At 41.3% G+C, this 23,279-nt stretch overlaps 1 protein-coding gene across 1 annotated transcript in view; it reads left to right on the top strand.

The window, feature by feature from the left end:
- Ube2u (ubiquitin conjugating enzyme E2 U) overlaps positions 1-13,371 on the top strand; it is a 69,205-nt gene extending 55,834 nt beyond the window's left edge. Inside the window, exons 9-10 of the mRNA XM_048453154.3 lie at positions 2,820-2,914; positions 4,782-13,371. Of these exons, the coding sequence (XP_048309111.3) occupies positions 2,820-2,914; positions 4,782-4,957 (271 nt within the window). The 3' untranslated portion in view covers positions 4,958-13,371. The remainder of the gene's footprint in view (positions 1-2,819; positions 2,915-4,781) is intronic.
- The last annotated feature ends 9,908 nt before the right edge of the window (positions 13,372-23,279 follow it).

Here is a 23,279-nt window from a genome sequence, read left to right as displayed (position 1 = left end):
CCACCAATCAAAGACACCGAAATGGGTAAAACACCCGATAAAGGAACCCAGCCATTTGCCAGCAAAAATGAGCAGTGACCTGAAGCCAGCAATGTGGATGGAAAAATCAGGAAAAAAAAAAAAAAAGAAGGAAGGAAGGAAGGGAAAGAAAAGAAAATAAAGGGAAACATTGAAAATTAAAAACCCCAGCAATTAAGTAAAACCACAGTGTCAGCCAAGAGAAGAAAGACTGTCAGAGGGGGCAGACAAGCCCACAACACAACACTGTACTCAAACATTCATAAAGGGGAATAAAAAAAGTCATGTCCACAGCACCCGGGAACTCAGGATATGATCAGAAGACTTTACTAAGAATCCACAGAGCAGGAAAAACTGGAATAAAAAAATACTCTATGCTATGAAATTAGAACAGAAAATTTTCTAAATCTAGAAAAATAAATGGACATTAAGACAGGGGACACCTGAGATCGTATTCTGGCCTGTGCGTACTTGCATGCATTAGAGAAAGGTGAAATTTCAGAAAGCTCCAACTCATCTACAAAGGCTAATACATCAATCAGACTATGTCAGAACTCTCTTCTGCCACCCGCAAAGCCAGGAAATCATGGAGTAACGTCTCTCAAGCTCTGGAAATGACTACTAACCAAAAGTACTATATCCAGCAAAGTGAGCTTCTAAAACTGACGAGGAAAATGACTGTATTATAATACTAAGTGATCTATAGACTCAACACAAATGTCATCAAAATTCCAATAACATTCAGGGCGTGAGGAGGACTCAAGGGGATAAATATGAACAAAGTCTGATATATATATATATATATATATATATATATATATATATATATAATGAAACCTGTTTGCATGTTAATTTTAATAACTTCTTAAAGAACAAGCTCCATTCAAACTTCTAAAGAGAGGGGGAAGACTGAAATGAGCCTGCAGAACAAGAGCGAGCCACAGGACCGTTGTCAAGTGAAAGAAGATTCATGCAGTTGATACATCTCAGAAGAAGGGAAAAGAACATATTTGAAAAAAACTTTTAAGGCTGAAAAAATTCCAAATTTGATGAAAATCTTAAAGTCACATACCAACAAACTTCATGAATCCTAAGAAGAGGAAACATTAAGAAATACCAAAGTCTATCCTAATCAAATTGCTGAAACCTGGAGATGAGAAAAAATTCTTGCAATAGCAAAGGGAGCTGGAGTGTGTGGCTCAAAAGTCAAGTACTTGTTGAGAGAGAGAGAAAGAGAGAGAGAGAGAGACAGAGAGACAGACAGAGAGACAGAGAGAGAGGGAGAGAACAACACATAGAGACACCAGGAGAGGTAGCTGTGTAATCCTGAAAACAGAGGCTGGAGTGATGTAGCTATGAGCCAAGGGACCCGAGGGTTGCTGGAAGCCAGTAGAAGCCAGTCAGAGGACAGAAGATTCTTTTGGCTTTCTGTCTGGAACCTTCAGAGGAGTGACCTTGAACCCAGATCTCCAGCCTCTCGTGCTGTGTGAGGATATATGTCTGCTGCAGTAGCCCTCTTACCCACAGTTCAGTTAACCAAGGTCAGCCTGTGGTGGTTTGAATGTAATTGGTTCCCAAAAGCTCATAGGGAATGGCACTATTGAGAGGTGTGAATTTATTGGAGTAGGTGTGGCCTTGTTGGAGGACGTGTGTCACTGTGGAGGCAGGATTTGAGGACTAATATATGCTTAAACCAAGCCCAGTCTCTCAGACCACTTCCTGTTGCCTGTGGGTCAAGATGTGAGAACTCTCAGCCCCTTCCCCAGCACCACATCTGCTTTCATGCTGCCTTGCTTCCCACCATGACAGTAATAATCTAAACCTCTGAAGTGTAAGCCAGCCCCAATGAAATGTTTTTCTTTATAAGAGTTGCCACAGTCATGATGTCTCTTCATAGCAATAGAAACCTCAACTAATACACAACCACAGCCTAAAGATATTAAGCAGAAAAATCTAGGAAAGCTTACTTGTTCTTCAAATGCATATATTCTGAGTAACATGATGGAATTTGGCAGTCCCCTTCCCCACCTTCTCACCCAGAGTGGGACTCGACCCCCAGGCCAGCACCCCACACACTATCCACCCACGTCACTCAAGTAGTAGGTTACCAGTCACCGAGACAACATCTCAGGACGCCCCCTTTTTCCTTAGTAGCAGCCTGCAAAGCACATGGGTAACTATGTAATTTGAACCAAAGAAGCTGCAAACTGCTTCGGAAAGAACAATTCCTGATGTCATCAGCAAAGAAAGACCCTGCATGCTGAGGTTACTGGGGTTGCATCTTCCGTTTGTGAGAAGAGAAAAAGAAATGAGTCTTAGGATCATTGCCCCTCCCTGCAGGGTGACAAGTTAAGACATAAGAGGCATTAAATGTATGCATGTATGTAGAGAAGCTGTGGGGGGGGGGGGGCTGGCGGCACTGACCTTGGTTCTAGGCATCCACTGGGAATCCCGGACACATGTAGGGCAGGGGCAAAGGGGACATTTTAAGGCACCAAGTTTGTGGTCATTTGTCATGGTGGCCCTTGCTATGCAGCAGGCTATTTTTACCTGTGCAATGTGACAGCATTTACCATATCAATCCCCAGCACGTTTGTTTCTCTCACTGCTGCTCCTTTGGAGAGCACAGACCACATTGTTGGTCGCCTTGTCCAAGAATGGCACCATGTCCAAGCCCATGGTTCCCGGCCTGTGTCCTACCTTTCTGTTTCATTAAACCTGTTTGAATGAAATCAAATCTTCCTCAAATTAATATACACTTTCCATAATTTATAGACGCCTTTTTTTGTTTTGTTTTATAGGTTTGGGCTCGCTAAGTATCGGTTTCCTAGAGAAAATAAATTGCCAGGGCACAATAGAGATCCCTTCGTCCAAACAACAGTCGACTCATCTCCAAGTAAGTTGGATTCAGCTTGGTTTTTTTCTTTTATATCTAAGCTATTGTTTATAATAATAAATTACTGCTCAGCTCAAATCAGTTTGAATGCATGAGGCTTAAAAAGTATGCTTCAACTGTACCAACATCAGTCCAATAAACCAATTACATAGGAATTAAAGATTGTTAAATAGAACTATTTTTTTATACTTCCAAACTTGCTATGCTTATTAACATGTTAATATCTGAAAAGTTAAGGCTAAGTTTAAAACTATGGAAAAGTAGCAAAAGCCAAATGCTGAGAAACTGCTTTGTAGGCGTGGTTGTTGTGGACGTTGATGGGAATAGTGGTGTCTGCCCATGCTCTGTCTGATTGGCCCCCACCACTCATGTCTGCTGATGTCACCGGATCGCAAATCCTTTCATCTCATTCCGTTTCCATCAGGGTGAAATTGAGGTTGTTTGGTTTTCCTATACCTATCTGTCATTTTGAGTAACACCTCTTACTCTTAGCCCCCAGCTAGTGGGTGACATCCCTTTACTCTTTATTCTCTGCATTATTTTAATGGTTTAGAAACGTACACTGTATCTTTGTATCCCACTCCAAATGCTTTTTTTGTTTGTTTGTTTTTTGAGGTAAAGTTTCTCTATGTAGCTTTTGGCCCTCCTGGAACTCAGTCTGTAGACCCGGCTACCAGGCTAGCCTCGAACTCACAGAGATCTGCCTGCCTCTGCCTCCCAAGTGCTGGGATAAAAAGGCATTTGCCATCACAACCCAGCTGTTCTCTCTTCTTAATATTCTAGTACCTAGATATCCTTTTTCATTCAATTCAAATATACAGTGAGCATCTCTAATGCAAAAATCTGATACCAGAAATGCTCCAAAACTTTTGAGTGTCAACATATTGTCATGTTGTTCCATGTGTAAAATTATTTAACACATCATAGGAAACTATCATCACGTCATAAGGTGTATAGCTTTTTAAAATTTTTATTTGTTCTTTGTGAATTTCATCCAGTGTGTTCACTATTCACCCTCCCCCAACTACAGATAAGTTTTGTAATGAGGCTTGGACCTCCCAAGATATTTCATTATGTGCAGGCAGATTCCAGAAATCCAGAATACCTCTGGTTTTCTCTATTTCTCATAAGACTTGCTCAGCTCATGTCGGCCTCTCTAGAAGTTTCCCAAGAGCTCTAACAGCACGTCTCTCTTGGCCATGTCATCCTCTGTATGAAATTCCTACAGCACACACTTATGAGCTCACAGTTTTTGTGTGCCAGGAATTCTGGCGTATCTGAGCTGACCCTCTGCTCAGACTCTCCCAAGGCTTGTGACAACCTTGAAGCTGGAACCGGGGAAGACTATCTTCCATCTCAGCAAGGTTGCTGGCAGAATGCCTTTTCCTAACACGCAACCGTAAGCCAGTGCAGATATTAAAAGTATTGGTCAGCTGGACCAATCAATGAGTGAGGAAAATGTTGACGGGAAAAAGAAAAGGATGAAGGTTGAAGAGGTAGGAGGACTGGAGAGATGCCTCAGCAATGAAGAGTTCTTGCTGCTCTTGCTGAGGACAGCAGTTTGGTCCCCAGCACCTGCATAGGCCAGTTCTCCTGCTCCAGGGGATGCAACCTCGCTCCTCTCCAGCTTCTACAAGCACTGAACTCTCTCTCTCTCTCTCTCTCTCTCTCTCTCTCTCTCTCTCTCTCTCTTTCTCTCTCTCTCTCTCTCTCTCTCTCTCTCTCACACACACACACACACACACTTTATATAAAAAGGATGTTTTAAAATGTTGTATGTTATCAGTCAGATGATTGTGGCATTAGGGTTTCTTTGTTTATCCCACTAAGTCCAATAAATTTCTGTTTTTCGTGTTTCCCACCACAGCCGAGCTGTCTTATGATTCTGAAAAAAGTGAACCAAGTTTTTATGGACTAGGACAGAAATGGAAACATGAAAATTGGTCAGATATTGAGTCAAACGAACCATGGGAAGAGGAAGTGAACAACCTGGTGGCCTGGACCAATGCTCTTGACCTACAGTCTTTGAACTATGATAATTAACATCCAAGGATTTTCTACACCACCCCATCATCATGCAGCCTCACTGCAGCAACCATGGAAGATGCTGAGAACCCGGGTCCTGCTCTCTACCCCTGTCGGTGCCATCTTTCTGCAAGTATAAAATTCCAGTATAAATCAGTGAACTGCTTGCTCTGGATGTTTCAAACTTTGTTCTTGCTTGGAACCCAGTCAACATCAAGTGCTCACTGCAGCATTCGGTCAATGCCGTTTGTCTGTTTCCCCTACAATCCACAGGGTACTGGAGCTAAATTCATACCAGTAACAGGTAGATTAGAAAAAATGCTGCAGGTGGAAAGGGGGGAAAGGCATAACCCAAGTAGAGGTAACTGTGGCTTCACCTGCCCCTGCCTAGGTTCTCGTATCTTCTGTAATCAAGGGAGGAGACGTCACCAGCCAATCTTCAGTTTTCTTAGACCTCCACCAGCCATCCCCTCATATCTAGCCATCTCCTGTGTTCCCTATCTTTTTACTGATTCGACTTGTACATGTCCCGGGACTCTTATATGACAAAATGCACCCCTGCCACGGCCTGCAGCCCTCCTTCCCCCCATACACCGTCTAAGTCAGATTTATCAACGGCAGGTGTCACTGCACTCTCTATTTCTCTAGCTGATATCACATGTGAACATGCTACGCAGTAGAGCCTAACCTCTGATTGTCAGCTAACCTTGTTAAGATGATCAAAGAATGTAACACTACATAAGCCCAACCATGCTTACTGGGCCTCTCAGTTACTCCCTTTCTTATAGGATTGGGGTTTTTTTTCACCTTTAATCATGTGCATATATGGTGTGTGTGAGTATGTGCATGTATGTGCAATCCCTAAGGAGGCCAAAGGAGAGAGCTCTCCTGGAGCTGGAGTTAGAACCTGCCCGGTGCGGGTAATTGGAACGATTTTCATGCCTGTTGGAAGGGCAGTATGTGCTCTTAACCTTGGGCTATGCCTTTTAAAAGAGTCCTTATTGCCATGCATATCCACACAGGCATGTAAGTCCAACTCTGGGTCCAATTTTCAGGCAGTCTTTATTTCTACGAAATATAAAACCATTCTACAGCATGGCATCTGATCCTGTGGGTATTTCCCAGGTGAGCTAATGCCTCAAGTCTACCTGGAATGGTTCAGACAGGAAGGCCTCAACCGATCGCAATCCCTGACACCTGTGCTGCCTAGCTGTTCTCCCTGCCTAACCCCCAAGCATAACTTCTGACAGCTATGCCAGGTTTTTTCTCCTTCAAGAAATGCCACATACAGCCAAGAGCCAAGTCACGATCCACATCTGATTTGGTATAACTAAGAGTCTCACACCTGATGAGAACTCTTACAAATGGCTTACTGTGAACTGAGAGGGCAATGCCTTAGGTGGTGGGCACAGCCACAGAGGGAGGTTTCTGAACCACGTCTCCAGTGCCGTGTTAGGATGACAAATACGTGGAAACAAACCCCAAATGGACCACGAGAGCCAATCAGAAGCATTTCTTTGTCTTCAGTTGCCTTGTATGGTGTTTCTTTCCCACGTAATCCCTTCCCTTCAGGACAAGGGGTCACACTTGCTTTCATTTCCTGTAGCCCCGATATTTGATGGTGGAGTAAGGGATGGGGTAAGGTGGGGATAGAAATACTAGTCAACAGGACAGAGTGGTGTGGTGCGAGAGCTCCTTCCGCTCCTTCAGCCAATAGCCACTGAGATGGGGCTGGTATCTCAGCAGCTATTGGCTGAAGGAGCGGAAGGAGCTCCCGCAGCAGTGTCCCAGCACTTAAGCTGTCTCCGGTAGAGGCATCTTATCTACTGACACTCAGCCCAGTGACAGTCTCTACCCCTTCTCATGTAGTCTACCAGAGTCTTACCTCCCACCCAGGTTCTGCTTCTCTGATGTTTCCATGGCCTTAAACGGCATCTTCGCTTGAGAGGACCATGTGTATCTGAGACGCCTCCTGCCTTAGATTCCTTCTTGCAGTCAGAGGAACAATCTTAAGACAAAGGCTGGAGGTTCCCATCACTTTGGGTCGGTTAATCATCAGGCCTGGAACTGTTTTCCAGAGATAGATGATAAACCCACACTCTTATTCCCATCCTTCTACCACTTTCTATCATAAGCTCTCAAAAACAGTAGACAAGATGTTAGTTGTAGCATTTTTAATTTTTTTATTTCAATTTAAAAATTTAATATATTATGTCCCACCTCCCACTCCTTCTAACTCTTCCCATGGCCTGCATCTAACTCAAATTTGTGGCTTTTTTCTTATTATTGTGTGTGAGTATGTAAACCTCAGCCTGATAAGGCCATTTAGTGTTGCTCACATGTGTATGTTTTAGGGCTGACCACTTGGCATTGGGTAACCTATTGGGGGGCCATTTCTGGTAATGACCAGTTCTTCAATCAATGGTGTTTAACTGCCTGCATGTCTCAGTCAAGGACCAGGGCCCTGGAAGAGTTCTCCTTTTCATGTTCATGTTTCTATCGGTGTTCTCATGGTTTAGGTCTTGCTTAAGCAATTGTATTTATTTCCCTGTCATTTCAAAGAGACACAATCTCACAGAAAACTTCCTAGTCCTCAGATTCTCAGAACCTTTCCACCCCCTCTTCTGTGATGTTCCCTGAGTCTTAGATGGGGGGGGGGGGTTGTACTGTAGATGTAGCTGTTTGGGCTGGACACTCTACTACTTTGATCTGTTGTTCACTTCATTTTGACCACTTATGGCTTTCTGGACTTGTCTCTGTCGACTTCAAAGAGAAGTTTCTTTGATGAGCAAGGAAATCTGCACTCCTCTCTGACCATAAAGAAAGGCGTTTAGTGCGCAGTCAGAAATTACAGTGTTTGTGAAAATGGCAGTAGTTCCTTCTTCTCCAGGCCCCATGATCTCACTAGTCAGAGGGAGCTGGCTGCATTTCCAGACCAGGCACGATGGCCTTCCTGTTAAGTGGGCCAGTGTCCAGTGACACAGCTATTGGTTACTGCCAAGAAAGGAGAGTCACTATTACACTTTAAGGACATCTTACTGTGCTGGCCATTGATGTGGCTCAGAAGCATCACATCTGGGTAGGACCGGGCTCTTTCCCTCCCGTGGCTGCTTACATAGCACCTATGAAAGATATTCCTCAGGGGAGAGGCTTTGGAAGTTATATCTAGCTGGTTAAACTTCCTTTTTTTCACAGAACATTTTTAATTGTTTTTATTGTGCTATACATTTTTCTTCTTTCCCCTTTCTTTCTTCCCTCTTTCTTCAACCTTCTCCTGTGACCCCCATGTTCCAAATTTACTCAGGAGATTTTATCTTTTCTCCTTCCTCTGTAGTTCTGTGTGTGTCTCTTTTAAGGTCCTCTTTGTTGTTGTAGACTGCAAAGCTTGTTTTTCTTTGCTTTTTTCTAAAAGTCACTTATGAGTGAGTACATATTATATTTTGTCTTTCTGGGTCTGGGTTACCTCACTCAAGGTATTTTTTCTAGGTTCACTCATTTGCCTGCAAATTTCAAGATGTTATTATTTTTTTTTCCCACTGAGTAGTACTTCATTGGGTAAATGTACCATATTTTCCTTATCCATTCTTCAGTCAAGGGGCATCTAGGTTGTTTCCAGGTTCTGGCTGTTATGAACAAAGCTGCTATGAACATAGTTGAGCACATGTCCTTGTGGTAAAATTCAGCATCCTTTGGGTATATACCCAAAAGTGGTATTACTAGGTCTTGAAGTAGATTGTTTCCTAATTTTCTGAGAAATCGCCATACTGATTTTCATGGTGGTTGTACAAGTTTGCACTCCCACCAGCAATGGATGAGTGTTCCCCTTACCACACATCTTCTCCAGCATAGTTTGTCATCAGTGTTTTTGATTTTGGCTATATCTATGGTGATAGATATAGCTCTATTTGCATTCTTCTACATGTTGATATCCAGATATTCCAGCACCACTTGCTAAATATGCTTCCTCCTTTCAATTTTATATCTTATTTTACATCTTATTTTGTAAGATGAAATATCAGAGTTGTTTTGATTTGCATTTCTCTGATGGCTAAGAATGTTGAGCATTTTCTTAAGTGTCTTTCAACCATTTAAGATTTGTCTGTTGGGAGTTCTCTGTTTAGGTCTGTACCCCATTTTTTTATTGGATTATTTGTTCTTTTGATGTTAAATTTCTTGAGTTCTTTGTATATTTTGGAGATCAGGCCTCTGTCTGATGTGGGGTTGGTGAAGATCCTTTCCCATTCTGTAGGCTGTCATTTTGTCTTGTTGACTGTATCCTTTGCTTTACAGAAGCTTTTCAGTTTCATGAGGTCCCCTTTATTAATTGTTTCTCTCAGTGTCTGTGCTACTAGGGTTATACTTAAGAAGTGGTCTCCTGTGCCAATGCATTCAAGTGTACTTTCCACTTTATCTTCTATGAGGTTCAGTGTGGTTGGTTTTATGTTGAGGTCTTTGATCCATTTGGACTTGAGTTTTGTTCATGGCGATAGATATAGGTCTATTTGCATTCTTCTACATGTTGATATCCAGATATTCCAGCACCACTTGCTAAATATGCTTTCTTTTTTTCAATTTTATATTTTTAGCTTCTTTGTCATAAAAACTAGGTGTTCATAGGGTAGTGGCGGCGCAGGTCTTTAATCCCAGCATGGGAGGCAGAGACAATCAGATCTCTGTTTGTTTGAGGCCAGCCTGGTCTACAGAGTGAGTTTCAGGGCAGGCTCCAAAACTACAAAGAACAAAAAAGAAAAGTAAAGAACCAGAAACTTCCTTTATGCCACCTCTCACCTTCCTAAACCACAATGCCTTCGTGAATTAGAAGGAACCCCACTCCAGCACAGCTCCCCGCCTTTGTGTCCTGGTCTTTTTGCGACTGCTATACTAAATGCCGCAAACTTGGTAGCTTCGAAACAACAGAATTTTTTTCATATCAGCTTTAGAGAGTGGGAACTGTTGAGTTGCTACACAGCATTCCAGCGCTTACCGGAATGTAGCCATTCAGCCACAGCCTTGGTAGTCATTTCCAGCTTGACTGTATGCCTAGAAAAGCTACGGTGGGAAATCCATCCTACGAGCAAGAATTCATTCTTGTCTATTCCCTTCTGTGAGTATAGACAGCCTGTGCCTTGCTGATTGATAGCTAATGCAACATGTATTGCAGATGATGGGATTGTCACGCCCGTCACTATATTAGGTCGTGAAAGATTCCATCTCAGCCGCCTTGAGAGGATCCCTTGAAGGCTTGGAAAACGAGAACTGTGAAAGGTGGCAAGGCAAGGAACTGCCAACTGCTTCTGGGAGTCGATGGTAGGGCACAGCTGATCATCAACAAGGGGTTGAAAGACCTCAGTCCTGCCACCCCCGGGAGAGCTGAGGACAGTGTGTCAGCTGGAAAAGGCTCGTGCTCTAGAGAGGAATGCAACCCGACCAACACCCCGCCTCAGCTCTGTGCGAGTCTGAGCCCCACACCGGGCCATGTTCAGAGTTCTGATCCAGGAAACGAGAAGATAAGAGCAGCCTCTGGTCTGTGCTGCCACATTTATGGGAGTTTGTCATATGGAAAATGAATTTAGCCTTTACAAATATTTGAATTTTTGCATGGAGCTATGTTTCACTGTGTTGTCAATAAATATGGAGATTGGAAGTGGTCAGATGGGAGATGGGAGTGTGTTGGCGCTTTTAGGAAACTGCCGAACTATGTCTAAGTCATATTATAGTAGAACGGTTCTAGTGTCTCTCCACCCTGACCAGTTCTTGATGTCGTTGGTTTTCTCCGTGTCAGCCACTATAGAACGCATATGTGTCTTCCATCTCCTTCTCTCTGAAGACCAGCATCCTGCCATCTCTTCCTTTGCTTCCTTCCGGTGCTTTTGTCTTCCAACACCCTCTGATACTGATTTTCCTACAATGTTTTGAGAGTTCTAGATCCTGGCTAGCAGCTCCTTATCAGACCATGGCCTGCAGATATGCAATTCTCAAACTAGTGGCTGGGCTTTCTCTTTTCATCATCTTAGTAATTGTTTTTCACGAGCAATTTTTAAAAAAAAATGATATTTTTTTCTCTTTTAAGTTGTGTTCTTGGTGTTGTTTATGACAGTTGCTTATTTAATCCTGTCAACAAGACTTCCCTTTGTTTCTTATAGAAATTTTATAATTGTGGTTTTAAATTACACCGAAATTTTATAATTGTGGGTTTTAAATTACACCTGCCGCGTATTAAAAGCTAACTTTAGTATATGATCACAAAGGAAAGGATCAAATTTTGTGCATTCCCCTTCCTTCCTTCCTCCTTCCTTCCTTCCTTCTTTCCTCCTTCCATACCTACCTACTTCCCTCTCTTCCTCCATTCCTTCCTTTCTTCCTTTTGAAGGGTATTGGTATCTAGCTGTGCCAGCAACACTTCTTCTACCTCCAGTGAATTTCTTTAGACCTGTGTTGACAGTGTGTGTGGTCTATTCCCAGACTCCCTGAGCTGTTCCACCATCTGTCTTTCTTGGTACCAATACCATGTTGCCTTGATTAACACTCTACTATGAAACTTACGATAAGGTTAGCTCTCAATTTTCTTCTTTTTCAAACTTATTATAGCTATTCTAGGTCATTTACATTTTCAAATAGGTTGATATCAGCCCATTATTGTCTAACTACAAATCATGAGAGTTTTGGTTTGTAATACATTGACTCCAGAGGACAGTTGGTGAATGGTTGACATCTGAACTTATGTATCGAATTGTCCCACCTTGAACCTTCCATTTTCCCCCACTGTGACCAAATATCTCTTAACAATACTTTGGAATTTTCTATTGTTTGCTTGAATATTTTTGTCAGATATTTTTCTTAATTTTTTTGATTTTGTATTAAATGGTGGGTGTTTTGTTTTTAGTTTGCAGTTTTCCTCTACTAGTATTTAGATACAACTTTGTAAAAAGTATATGTTTTAAAGCAATATTTTAAATGACAATATAACTGTTTTCCCTAATTTCCATGATAATTTATATGTAAAGGCCTTGTTTTGGAATTATTCATCTTTGCTCTCTATCTTATTTTATATTACTATGTGATCCATATTAAGAATCCAACCAACCTCTTCCAAACTATCATCATTTGTTTTTGTCACTTCTTGCTTATATTGAAAGTTTTTGGGCTTGGAGTTCAAGGGGGACACGGAACTAGAATGTGCTTTGGGGTGAAACATTTATTAGAAGAGTTATCAATGCTGGGGACAGACAGACAACAGCATGGCAGAAGCCGTGGGAGTCACTGCAAGCTGTACTGCTGGCCAAGGAATGATCCGCCAGAGGCCAGAAGGAAATGCGGTTCAGCACAACTTAGTTCCCTGGGCTGGTTCAAACTTCCAGAGTCTGACCCTAAGTGGTTTGTTTTTTGACATATTTAAGCCCAGTACAACTTCGAGGGGGGGGGGGCTAGTTCCTCGTGACAATTATCACAACAAAGCTCAGGGTATGATCACATGATGGAAACCCCTTCACAAAGCACATCTCTTTTGCAAAGCCCCTGTGAGCTCTTTCATAAGGATGGACTCTATTGACTAAGAAGCAGTGCTCAGGAGGAGGGTCGGGTCTAGGTAGTCAGCATAATAATAGTAAACTCCTTTGCAAAGTATGTGGGACTTCTTTCATAAGCATGGATTCTATTGATGAGGAACAATGCTCAAAAGTCTTGGGGATTCTACAGAATAGCAAAGATCACGAGGCTATTAACAACCTCCACTCACAACAGGTGTAAATTTCTTCTGTTGAAGAGAAAAGCCTGCGTGTATAATATTCCTGGTTTATCTAGTACTACCTGTGATCATGAGAACCTAGTGCCCTCTACAAGTGACTCTGAGGAAAGTTCAGGTCCCAATGCCATAGATAAAGAGACAGCATTGACGGGGATCTGGAGAGACTTTGGGCCCAGGAGACTCTCCACTCTTACAGAGCTCAGTGGAAGGAGGCGGTTTTATGCCACCAGCATGAGCCCACTGTCCAGGGAAGGAGTGTGTAGTGGGGCAAAAGAACAGATCTTTTCAAATTATTCCCATCTCTATTGCCTCTAATGTCCCTTGGTCTGACAATATGAGGCTGTGAACTTCACTGGGAATTGAGAATGGTGCCTATCTCTTGGTCTCTGGACCAAGCCTGCAAGTCTGTTAATGGGTTACAGAGTCACAAGTAGGCTTCCTATTTCCTTACAGCAACTGCAAGTAGGTGTGGCTTGATTAGCCCTGATCCAAAACCAGGTTGTACTATGACAGTATTACATAATATTCTTTCAATTCATTACTTTTCTTTGTTTCCTGATTTTCAATTGATTGATTTTGTTCTTGAGCAATATCATGCATTTATATAATGTATCCAGATTGTTCTTACCTCCCTCCCATCTCTATCAATCCCATTCTGAAATAAATGACTTTTGGTTTTGCTTTTTAACCCATTCGTTTAACTGAGGCTACCTGTTTGAGTGTTGGGTAGGAAGGAGAGCTTTACTAGTCTTGTAATTTTAACTTTTGTGTAACATTTAGATAAAACTTCTGTAGAGAGAAAGGAAGAAAGAAAGAGAGAGAGAGAGAGAGAGAGAGAGAGAAAGGAAGAAAGAAAGAAAGAAAGAAAGAAAGAAAGAAAGAAAGAAAGAAAGAAAGAAAGAAAGAAAGAAACAGCTGAGTGGTGGTGGCACACGCCTTTAATCCCAGCACTCGGGAGGCAGAAGCTGGTGAATCTCTGTGAGCTCGAGGCCAGCCTGGTCTACAAGTGCTAGTTCCAGGACAGGCTCCAAAGCTACAGAGAAACCTTGTCTTAAAAAACAAAGCAGACAAACAAACCAGCAAAGAAACAGCAAGAACAAAAAGCTTTAAATAAATTCTGATTTCATTATGACTTAATTTCCCTCAGTGGTTAAACACCAACAAAGCAAAATACAAGTCATTATTATGTTAGGCTTGCATTCTTTCCTTTGTGGAGCCATCTTGTGAATGTTATCAAGAGTGGATCACCATAAATTTAGGAACTGTAGTAACTTTTGAGCAGCAAATACACACACCATTCATATATCCCATCCTCCACAATTCTTGATAACATATTCATATTCTGCGTTTTGGCTTCAGCTATTTTTATTTTGTCCTCATAGTTTTGAAAAAAATTCTTATATTTTATACAAAATCTATATACTCTAAAATATTCTTTTCTTTTTATCCTTCTTATCAAAAGTATAACCTCATATTTACAGTTTTATAAATATCTATTACCTACTTACTACATCTTTCCTATTTCATTTCCCTAAACAAGAGTTGAAACAAATTAGATACATGGTGTTGTCTAAGTTTTCTGTCCTGCCTGGTTCCCATGGTCGTAAAGTACCAAAGAATCACACAGAAGTCTACATTAGTTATAAACTGATTGGCCTAGTAGCTCAGAATTCTTATTAACTCCTACAGTTTAGACTAGCTCATAATTCTTGTCTATGTTAGCCATATGGCTCAGTACCTTATTCAGCAAGACAGTCACATCTTGCTTCTTCTGTGGCTGGGTCAGGACTGCAGAGGAATGGGCTTCCTTCTCCCCAAAATTCTCCTGTTCTCATTGACCTGCCTCTACTTCCTGTCTGGTTGTTCCGCCTATACTTCCTGCCTGGCTACTGGTCAGCGTTTATTAAAAATATAATTGACAGAACACAGACCATTGTCCCACACCACTATAGCACATTGTAGCAACTTTTATTTATATCCACATATAATTATACATATATATGTAATTATCAAACTATTGTTGTTGTTGTTGTTGCAAGTCTTGGGAAAACCTAAGTTTATTATAGGACAAGCCTGCAGAAATAATATTTGATCATTTTCTGGTTTTCCTTTCCTTTGGGTTGGGAATTACTTCCTCAAAGCTGTAACATTTTCCCGAATGGACCACCCAGGGGGAGAGTCAGCGGGAAAATCCTCATTTCTCCCTCTCTTTGGCTCTCTAGGCCTAGAATTTTCACGGGTCAACTTTGGCTAGTTTCTGTGTCTGAGTTTCCCTCTGCACTCAGCCTCCACACGCATTGGAGGTTACCTGGGCCATTGTGGTTGGGTCAGCCAGCCCCACATGTTTGCAAGAACATGAAACCACAGGGGGAAACTCTACACTTGCTTCATTTCTAGGCTACACAGTTCAGCCATATTTTCTAAACCTCTGAAAATATCTAACCCCCAAAGCAGTAATGTAGTCCAATTTATTTACCTTGGTCTATTCAGGACATTGTTTGGTTGCCCCAGTTAAGAGGTCCCCTTCTTCTGGAGTACTCCCCAAGTTCCCCCACATCAGTTTTGCAGCTCTCAAAAATTGTCTTGGGTCTTTTCTGAAGTGTTGGGGAGATTCAAGCTTCCGACACAGTGGGCCACCCAAAAGGGAGATGGGATGTATCCCCCATATTCTTGAGATCTCTGCCCACAAACAGAAACCCTGAGTGACCCCTGTGTTGGCTAATTTTTATGTCAATTTGACACAGGATAGAGTCACTTTGGAAGAGAGAACCTCAATTAAGAAAATGCCTGTGGGCAAGCCTGTGGTGCATTTTTGATTAATGACTGATGTGTCCCACAGGGACAGTGCCACTCCTGGGCAGACGGTTCTGGATGGCATAAGAAAGCAGGCTGAGCAAACCAGTAAACAGCATTGTTCTATGGACTCTACTTTAGGCCCTGGCCCTGAGTTCTTGCCCTGTGTGAGTTCCTGGCCTGACTTTCCTCAGTGATAGGCTATGGTGTAAGATGAAATAAACCCTTTTCAACCCAAGCTGGTTTTGATCATAGTGCTTTAGCACAGCAACAGAGACCCCCAACTAAGGCAACCCTCCAAAAATATGAGAAACAAAGATATCAACTTTATAATACTGAACACTGGAGACTCAGAACAGCAAACGCAAGCAGTTTATTTCATAATCTTGCCAGGTCAGATCCAGGCCCAGACCAATAGCAGCTCACTGATAGAAGGCAGAAAATAGTTTTTATGGCCATGAGTCCAGATCTTTCCTCATGGTCCGAGTACTCAGGGGATCACAACCCTATGTCATCCGCCACATAAACTTGTCTGTTTCTCAAAAAAGACCACCTGTGAATTTATCTCTACATTTTGCCTGCTTTTTGCTTTAAAGCTTTTTACATAAACTTTTTCGTGGCCGCAGGTCATTAGGCGACCAAGCTTAGCTGCTAATAATTTTCTATTCAACACTTTCAGTGTGTATATATGGAGGTGTCGTACCTAGACTAGAAGATGCCAGCAGAGGTCCCGTGTTTTTCCCACTCATCTGAGGCTGGATCTAGACTGATTCAGGCATTTTTGTCTTGAAAATGGACCTAAAAAAAAAAAAAACTTACATGCTAGGCTTGGAGGTGCATTTTGTTTTGTTGTTGTTGTTTGGTGTATACTTTTTCTTTCTTCGATTTATTTATTTTATATGTATGAGTGCTCTAGCTGCATGTACACCTTTATGGTGGAAGAGGGCCTCAGATCCCATTAGAGATCTCTGTGAGCCACCATGTGGTTGCTGGGATTTGAACTCAGGATCTCTGGAAGAGCAACCAGGGCTCTTAACCACTGAGCCATCTCTCCAGCCCAAGGTGTATATTTTTAATCCTAGCCCTCTGGAAGCAGAGGAAGGTAGATCTGTGAGTTTGAGGTCAACCTGGTCTACAGAGAAAGTTTCATGACAAACAGGGCTACACAGGTTTGTCTTGAAAAAAAAATATGGCCTGCTCTACCCATGCCTGGTTGTTGACAGGGTCATTCTTGTGCAAACTGAACACAGGTACCATAGTTAACTCTAAGTCTGAGTTTGTGACTGACTATGGTGCCCAGAAGATATAATTTCACAGAGCTCCTCTGTAGCTTCTACCTCTTACATGGTTTTTCCCCTTCTATTGAAAATATTTCTTTTTCCATACAACATATTCTGATTATGGTTTCCCCTCCCTCTACTCCTCTCAGTTCCTTTCCACCTGCATGTACTTTCAGATACACACCCTTTCTGTTGCTGCTTTGAAAACAAACACATATCTAAGGGGTAATAATCAAACGTAATAAGATAAAGCAAAAAGAAACAAATCAAAATTGCATAAAACAAACTAGGAAAAGGGCACAAGAGAGGGCATAACATAAAGGTATAGATGTTGAGACCCATTTGTTCCAATTCCATAGAAACACAAAATCCGAAACATGATATACATCAAAGGACTCATAGGGTAAAAGTAAAAATAAATAAAGAAAAGAAAAGGCCCTGACATGGCATTATGAGACAAGGACCTTCCAAAGATGTGGCTGAGTTTATTTTTATGTTGACCATCTGCTGCTGGGCAGGAAGCCCACCCTGAAGAGTAGTTTGTTTCCCCAATGAGACTCCCTTGAAGAATACTAAATTTTCATTTGCACGTGGTTATCAATTGAAAATAGCTTCTGGATTAGTGATATAGACATGTGTGCATTTCTTCTTTCAGCTCTAGGACCCCGTCTGGTGCAGACCTGTGCAGGCCCTGTGCATGCTGCCTCCGTCTCTGTGTGTTCATATATCCTAATGTGTCTAGAAGACCTTGATTCCTTGGTGTCTTCCATCCCCTCTGGCTCTTAAATTCTTTTTGTCTCCTCTTCCACAAGGTTCCCTGAATCCTGAGAGGAGAAAATTGATGGAAATAGCATGAGTAAGCATGAGAGTTCCTTTGGTTATCTAGTTTCAGGTTCTTGGTCACCCAAGCATCATTGAATATGGGTTCTAACCCATGGAATGGGCTTAAGTCAAATCAGATAGTAGTTGGTTCCTTTCACAACATCTGTGCCCCCATTTTACTAACATTTCTTGAAGGCAGGATACTATCATATATCAAAAGGCTTGTAGCATAGTTGGTGTTTGTGTCTTTACTTTGGCAGCATAAAGAGTACCTTCCAGTACCAAGAACACTAGCCCATAGCAGTAAAAACTCCAAGTAGGTACCAGCTCAACTTCTCTGTGTTCAGTGGGTTGTGTAGGTGTTGTCTTCAGCAATCAGTCCTTGCTAACAGTTTGTGGAAAACAACCTATAGCCTTGGAAACAGCCTTGATTGTTTGGAGCTTCCCGTTGGACCCCTTTGGCCAACAATTCAAGTAGATGTAACCCATTCCCAGAACTTAAAATTTCTTTTGGTGACAAGAGATGTCCATTTGGGGCTCTGTTATTTGGAAAGTTTATTTAGATCACCTTCACAAATATGTATATATATATACATATTTATACAATATACAATGTATATTAATACAATATAAATTTCCTAATATATATATATATTAGGAAATTTATATTGTATTAATAAATTTATATTGTATTATATATATATTATATATATATATTAGGAAATTTATATTGTATTAGATTTTCTTATACTCCCTCAAATGGGAAGAGGAGGATGAGGGAGGGAATATGGGGAAAGACAGCTAAAATTCAGGACCTGTGCTGCCATCTGGGACCATAGTATCATCCAGGACAAGGCTGCTGCCAAGGCATATAAATGCCAACACAGGACACAGATCTGTATGGCCCCCAGACTCCAGCAAGGCCTTGTATTGTGGCTCAGACCCCAGGCTTCTGAGTGGGTCTTAGTGGCAACCTGAGCCACAGACTTCAACACAGAGCCCAGCTACAGTAGGACCACGAACTCAGATATGGCCCCCAGCGGCAGCGTTGGCCTGGATGTTACCATGGTACAAGATAATAGTAGGTGACACTCATATCCATGTGGCCCTGCCCACATGGCCCTTGGACACCAACATGGTCCCAGTTGGTTGACAAGACCCCAGAGAACCGCAAGCCTTTGGTTGCAACAGGAACCACAGAGGTCAACTCGGACTTTGACTGTGGCAGGACCACAGACCCAGACACAGCACTCAACAGCAGCCTGGAACTGGACACCCACAGGTTAGCAACATTGGAACAAGTAAGAACAGAGCTCCAGCATCTCTGAATTGCTTTAGCAGTAAAACAGCTGCCCTGATCAGATTTACAGACACACACATTTAATCCCAGTAGCCACACTAGTTTGCCATAGAAACCGGGCAGTAGCGGTGCGTGCCAATCCCAGCCCTAGAGAGGACTATAAGATGGGAGGAGACAGCTCTCACACACAGTCTTATTCTGAGATTCCTGGAAGCAGGCTCATCATTTCAGACTGAGACTGAGGCTGGCTGCTTTACTTTTCTGACCTTCAGGTTGAACCCCAATATGTGTCTCGGGGTTTTTATTAATCATGTGGTGCGGGAGAATTGTCTGTATTCTGTCAATCATGTATTTTAATAAAACGCTGATTGGCCAGGCAGGAAGTATAGGTGGGTCAACCAGACAGGAAGTAGAGGCGGGGCAATGAGAATAGGAGAAGGCTAGGGAGGAGGAAACTCCCTATGCCACTCCTGCGCAGATCACTGAAGAAGCAACATGTAAGCTGCCCCCGCTGGAAAAGGTACTGAGCCATTATGGCTAACATAGATAATGATAATGGATTAATATAAGTTACAAGGACTAATAAGAAGCCTGACCCAATGGGCCAATCAGTTTATAACCTAATGTAGACTCTGTGTTATTTTCTTTGTTGCTTGCTGGCTGTTGGGGTACTGGAAGGGACAGAAACCCCAACAAGCCGGCCCTCATGCTACAATCATGTTATATTTGGTGCCCAATGTTTGGGGTATGAATTCATGAAAAAAAACATTTACTTGAGGCTTTTTAGTCAATGGCACAGGCTACAGTAGGACCCAAACCTAGCCACCTGGGTTCAGGAGAAAAACTAATGCTCCCAACTTCCATCTGCCCCATCTTCCTCTCCTGCCTGCCCATCCACCAATGATTTCCCATGGCACCTGTATCTTGCTGCCACCCAGCATGGCATCCACACAGCTTCCCATGCTCCCCCACAGCGTCCTGTGGCTCCCGTAGACCAGCATCTCTTTTAACAAAAATCCATTCAATTTGGTTGAGTTCTGTGACGCCTGCTGGCCCATGTCATTATTATACCTTAAAATTCTCATCTGAACTAGGATTTTAACAGAGGTACGTCATCTGATAATTACAGATAATATCACCATCCAGGAATTTTAAAACCTCTTCATTTCTACTATGGAAGAAATTCTAAAAGAGGTATATGACATACCTGGGATGTATACATTCTTAGCCATTGCTAAGTTGGATACTTCATATTATTATATTCTTAAAGAAATTGTTTGATAACAGAGTCAAAATGAGGAACTTTTAGAAATGAGACTTTACAAACTAGTAATGAGAAGTTGGCTGAAAGAATTCATACCAATGAAAATGATAACCGTAATTTGACAAGCAAAATTTACTCCACATCAGTGGATATGAAACCTTACAGAATGGCACTAAGAGATTATCTGAAAGGATTCATACTGTTGAAATTTTGAAATTAACAGTTAAAATCTGTTAAAAGTTATGAAAAGCTAGCAGATAGAACATCCCTCCTGGAAGGCAATCTACGTGTCATCCAAATAATCTCTAAGGATGAGAAGATATCATTGATGGAAAAACTTAAAGGCTTAGAATCATATGTACATAAAATTAATTGATTTTATGAAATCGTTAGAAATATTGATAGGTCAAGAAATTCAGACTCTACAAAAGATAGTGATACATAGATTTGAAACCACTGAAGAACTTGTTAAAACTGGGAAGCAAAGAAAGAGGTACAGACAAAAGACAATAGTAAAGGCATAACATTGCCAGTACTTCTCAAAGTCAGAGATGATTTACCAAGAGTTTTAGCTACTTACCCTGTTAATATTTCTGAAAAGACAGCAATTAGTAAAAGCCCAAAAGGTATACAGAGTGTAAATGGGAGCCATATGTATGAAAGACCTAAAAGATATTAAGGAAGCAGTAGTATTTTACAGCATGAATTCACAACATGTTGGAAATGACATGGGCTTAAAGATATAAGATTACTCTACATGATTGGCTTCAATTAGTCTCAGCCATATTAGACCATGGTCCATAGCTACAGTGGAAGAATTATTGAGGAGAGGAAGCTAAGACGTGTCAGTCAATCTACCTTCAGTCAAGGTAGAGTCAGAAGTTTTGAGACCTCCCAAGATCAAATTCTTGGTGAGGGCCATTATGCTGATCCAGATAGTCAAGCTATATACAATGAACACATCTTGTTTGTATGTTGTACAGCAGCCTTGAATGCTTGGGACAAGTTTCAAGAACTAGGAAAAAATTGAATCATATACAAAGGTTATACAAGGCAGAAGAGAACCATTTAGTGACTTTTTGCAAAGATTAATTAAAGATGTACAAATTTGCAAAGATTAATTAAAGCTGTACAAATAGAGGTAGCAAATCCAGAAGATGAGTACTCATTGAATCTCTGGTTTTTGAAAATGCTGATTTTGAATGTAGAAAGATAGGCCCTAAAGGTCAGATCAGCACCAATGGATGAATGAATCTTAAACATAGCTAACATTGAGTCCTTTGACTATAACACTGAGGCTTATGTAGGAAAAGCAATTTCCAAAAGTATGAAGAGAAATCAAAATGCAAATGCTTTTACTGTGGTAGAATAGGCTATCTGAAAATGGATTGTAGACAGGGCAATACTAGAAACAATGTTTCTTCTGGGAATGACCCAAATAGAAGGTCCCAACATTTTAGATTATGCAGAAGATGAGACAAAGGCTAACATTGAGCCCATGCATGTAGATAAAAAAGGCAACTTGTTATCATCAGGAAACTTCTTGGGGGATCTCTTGCAGGCCCCCAAGTCAACTGTGGTATAGTCATTCCCAGTCACTGTAGAGTGTAGTAAGAGGCCCCTTGTTAGTTCCTGGCTTTTTAGTCCCGAAATAACCATACAGAAACTATATTTTTTAAAATACTGTTTGGCCCATTAGCTCTAGCTTCTTATTGGCTAACTCTTACATATTAATTTAACACATTTCTGTTAATCTGTGTATTGTCACAAGGCTGTGGTTTACTGGGTAAAGTTCTGGCATCTGTCTCTGATGAGGCTACATGGCTCCTCTCTGACTCTGCCTTCTTTCTCCCAGCATTCCATTTAGTTTTCTCTGCCTACCTCTCTTCTGCTCTGTGCAGGCCCAAGACAGTTTCTTTATTAACCAATGGTATTCACAGCATACAGAGGGGAATCCCACATCACCTCCCCTTCTCTGTTTAAATAAAAAGGAAAGTTTAACTTTAACACATAAAATTATAGATAACAAAACAGGTATCAAACAAGAATTACAGTTATAATATTTATATCTACTTTATCTTTTATCATAACTAAGGAAAACTATAACTATTCTTCAACTCCATCAAAGACTCCAGAAGGATATAACATTACCTAAGTAAACAGGAAGTGCATTGTAGGCAACTTCTAAAACTCTAGAATTGACAGAGACATCTCACTGCCTGAACAGTCACCCAAAGTTCTTCTGTATAGCTGGGGCATCCATCTTCAGCCGATAGACCCATAGTATCCTGCAGACTTTTCCATGAAGCAAGAAATTTTAAAGATAGTTCAGCCTACATTGGTAGTTTGTCCATCTCTTTTTCTGTATCACGCAGAATGTCTGGCAGACACATGTAGCAGGAACTCCAAAGGACCATCTCACCTTTAGGCAAGTTCCATAGTCATTTCTCTGTGGGTCCTGCATGTCCAGTTTATACAGCATAACATCAAACAGTCCAGGCAAGAGCAGTTTCTTTCCCAAATGGCTAGCAAACTTCATAAGGAGCCTCTTCAAAGTTCATCACCCTCTTGAAGTAATTGGTGCTTCCAGGAGCAGATGTGTCTCACTGTCATGAAAGGTCGTAACTTCTTAAAACATTTAAATGCCATATTCTGAAGGTCTCTGAAAGATTTGAAAAATACCTATCTAAATGAAATATATCTTTATACAGCTAGAAAACCTAATTAACATGACTACAAGCTTGACTATTCAATAATTCTCTATTAACCTATATTTCTTAATTATACATTAAATTTTCAAATGAGCTGCATAAACACAATATCTTAATCAAGAGAAGAAATATACACATAACAAAATTGACTTTAAATTTGTATCCATAAAACAAGATCCATACCAATGCAAATATCTGTAGCACATTCCCCTTTAAATGTAAACAACCATTTGTAAACAGTATTTGGGAATTTGGGTGTAGTTCTCTCCAAACTACTTCCTGTTTTTTGTAGGACGAAGTAATTTTTGGGGGTGTTCATGGAGACCTTTCTGGGGGGGGTCTTGGTCCATTAAATCACATTAGTCTGGAATGATTTCACAGGTTCTCATCCTCTATGGAAAAAAAAAGAACCTCTTTTCCAAAGCA

The sequence above is a fragment of the Myodes glareolus genome, chromosome 3 (genome assembly GCF_982192425.1).
Source record: "Myodes glareolus chromosome 3, mMyoGla1.1, whole genome shotgun sequence".
NCBI classification, from domain to species: Eukaryota; Metazoa; Chordata; class Mammalia; order Rodentia; family Cricetidae; genus Myodes; species Myodes glareolus.
This window is presented reverse-complemented; position numbering and strand designations above follow the sequence as displayed.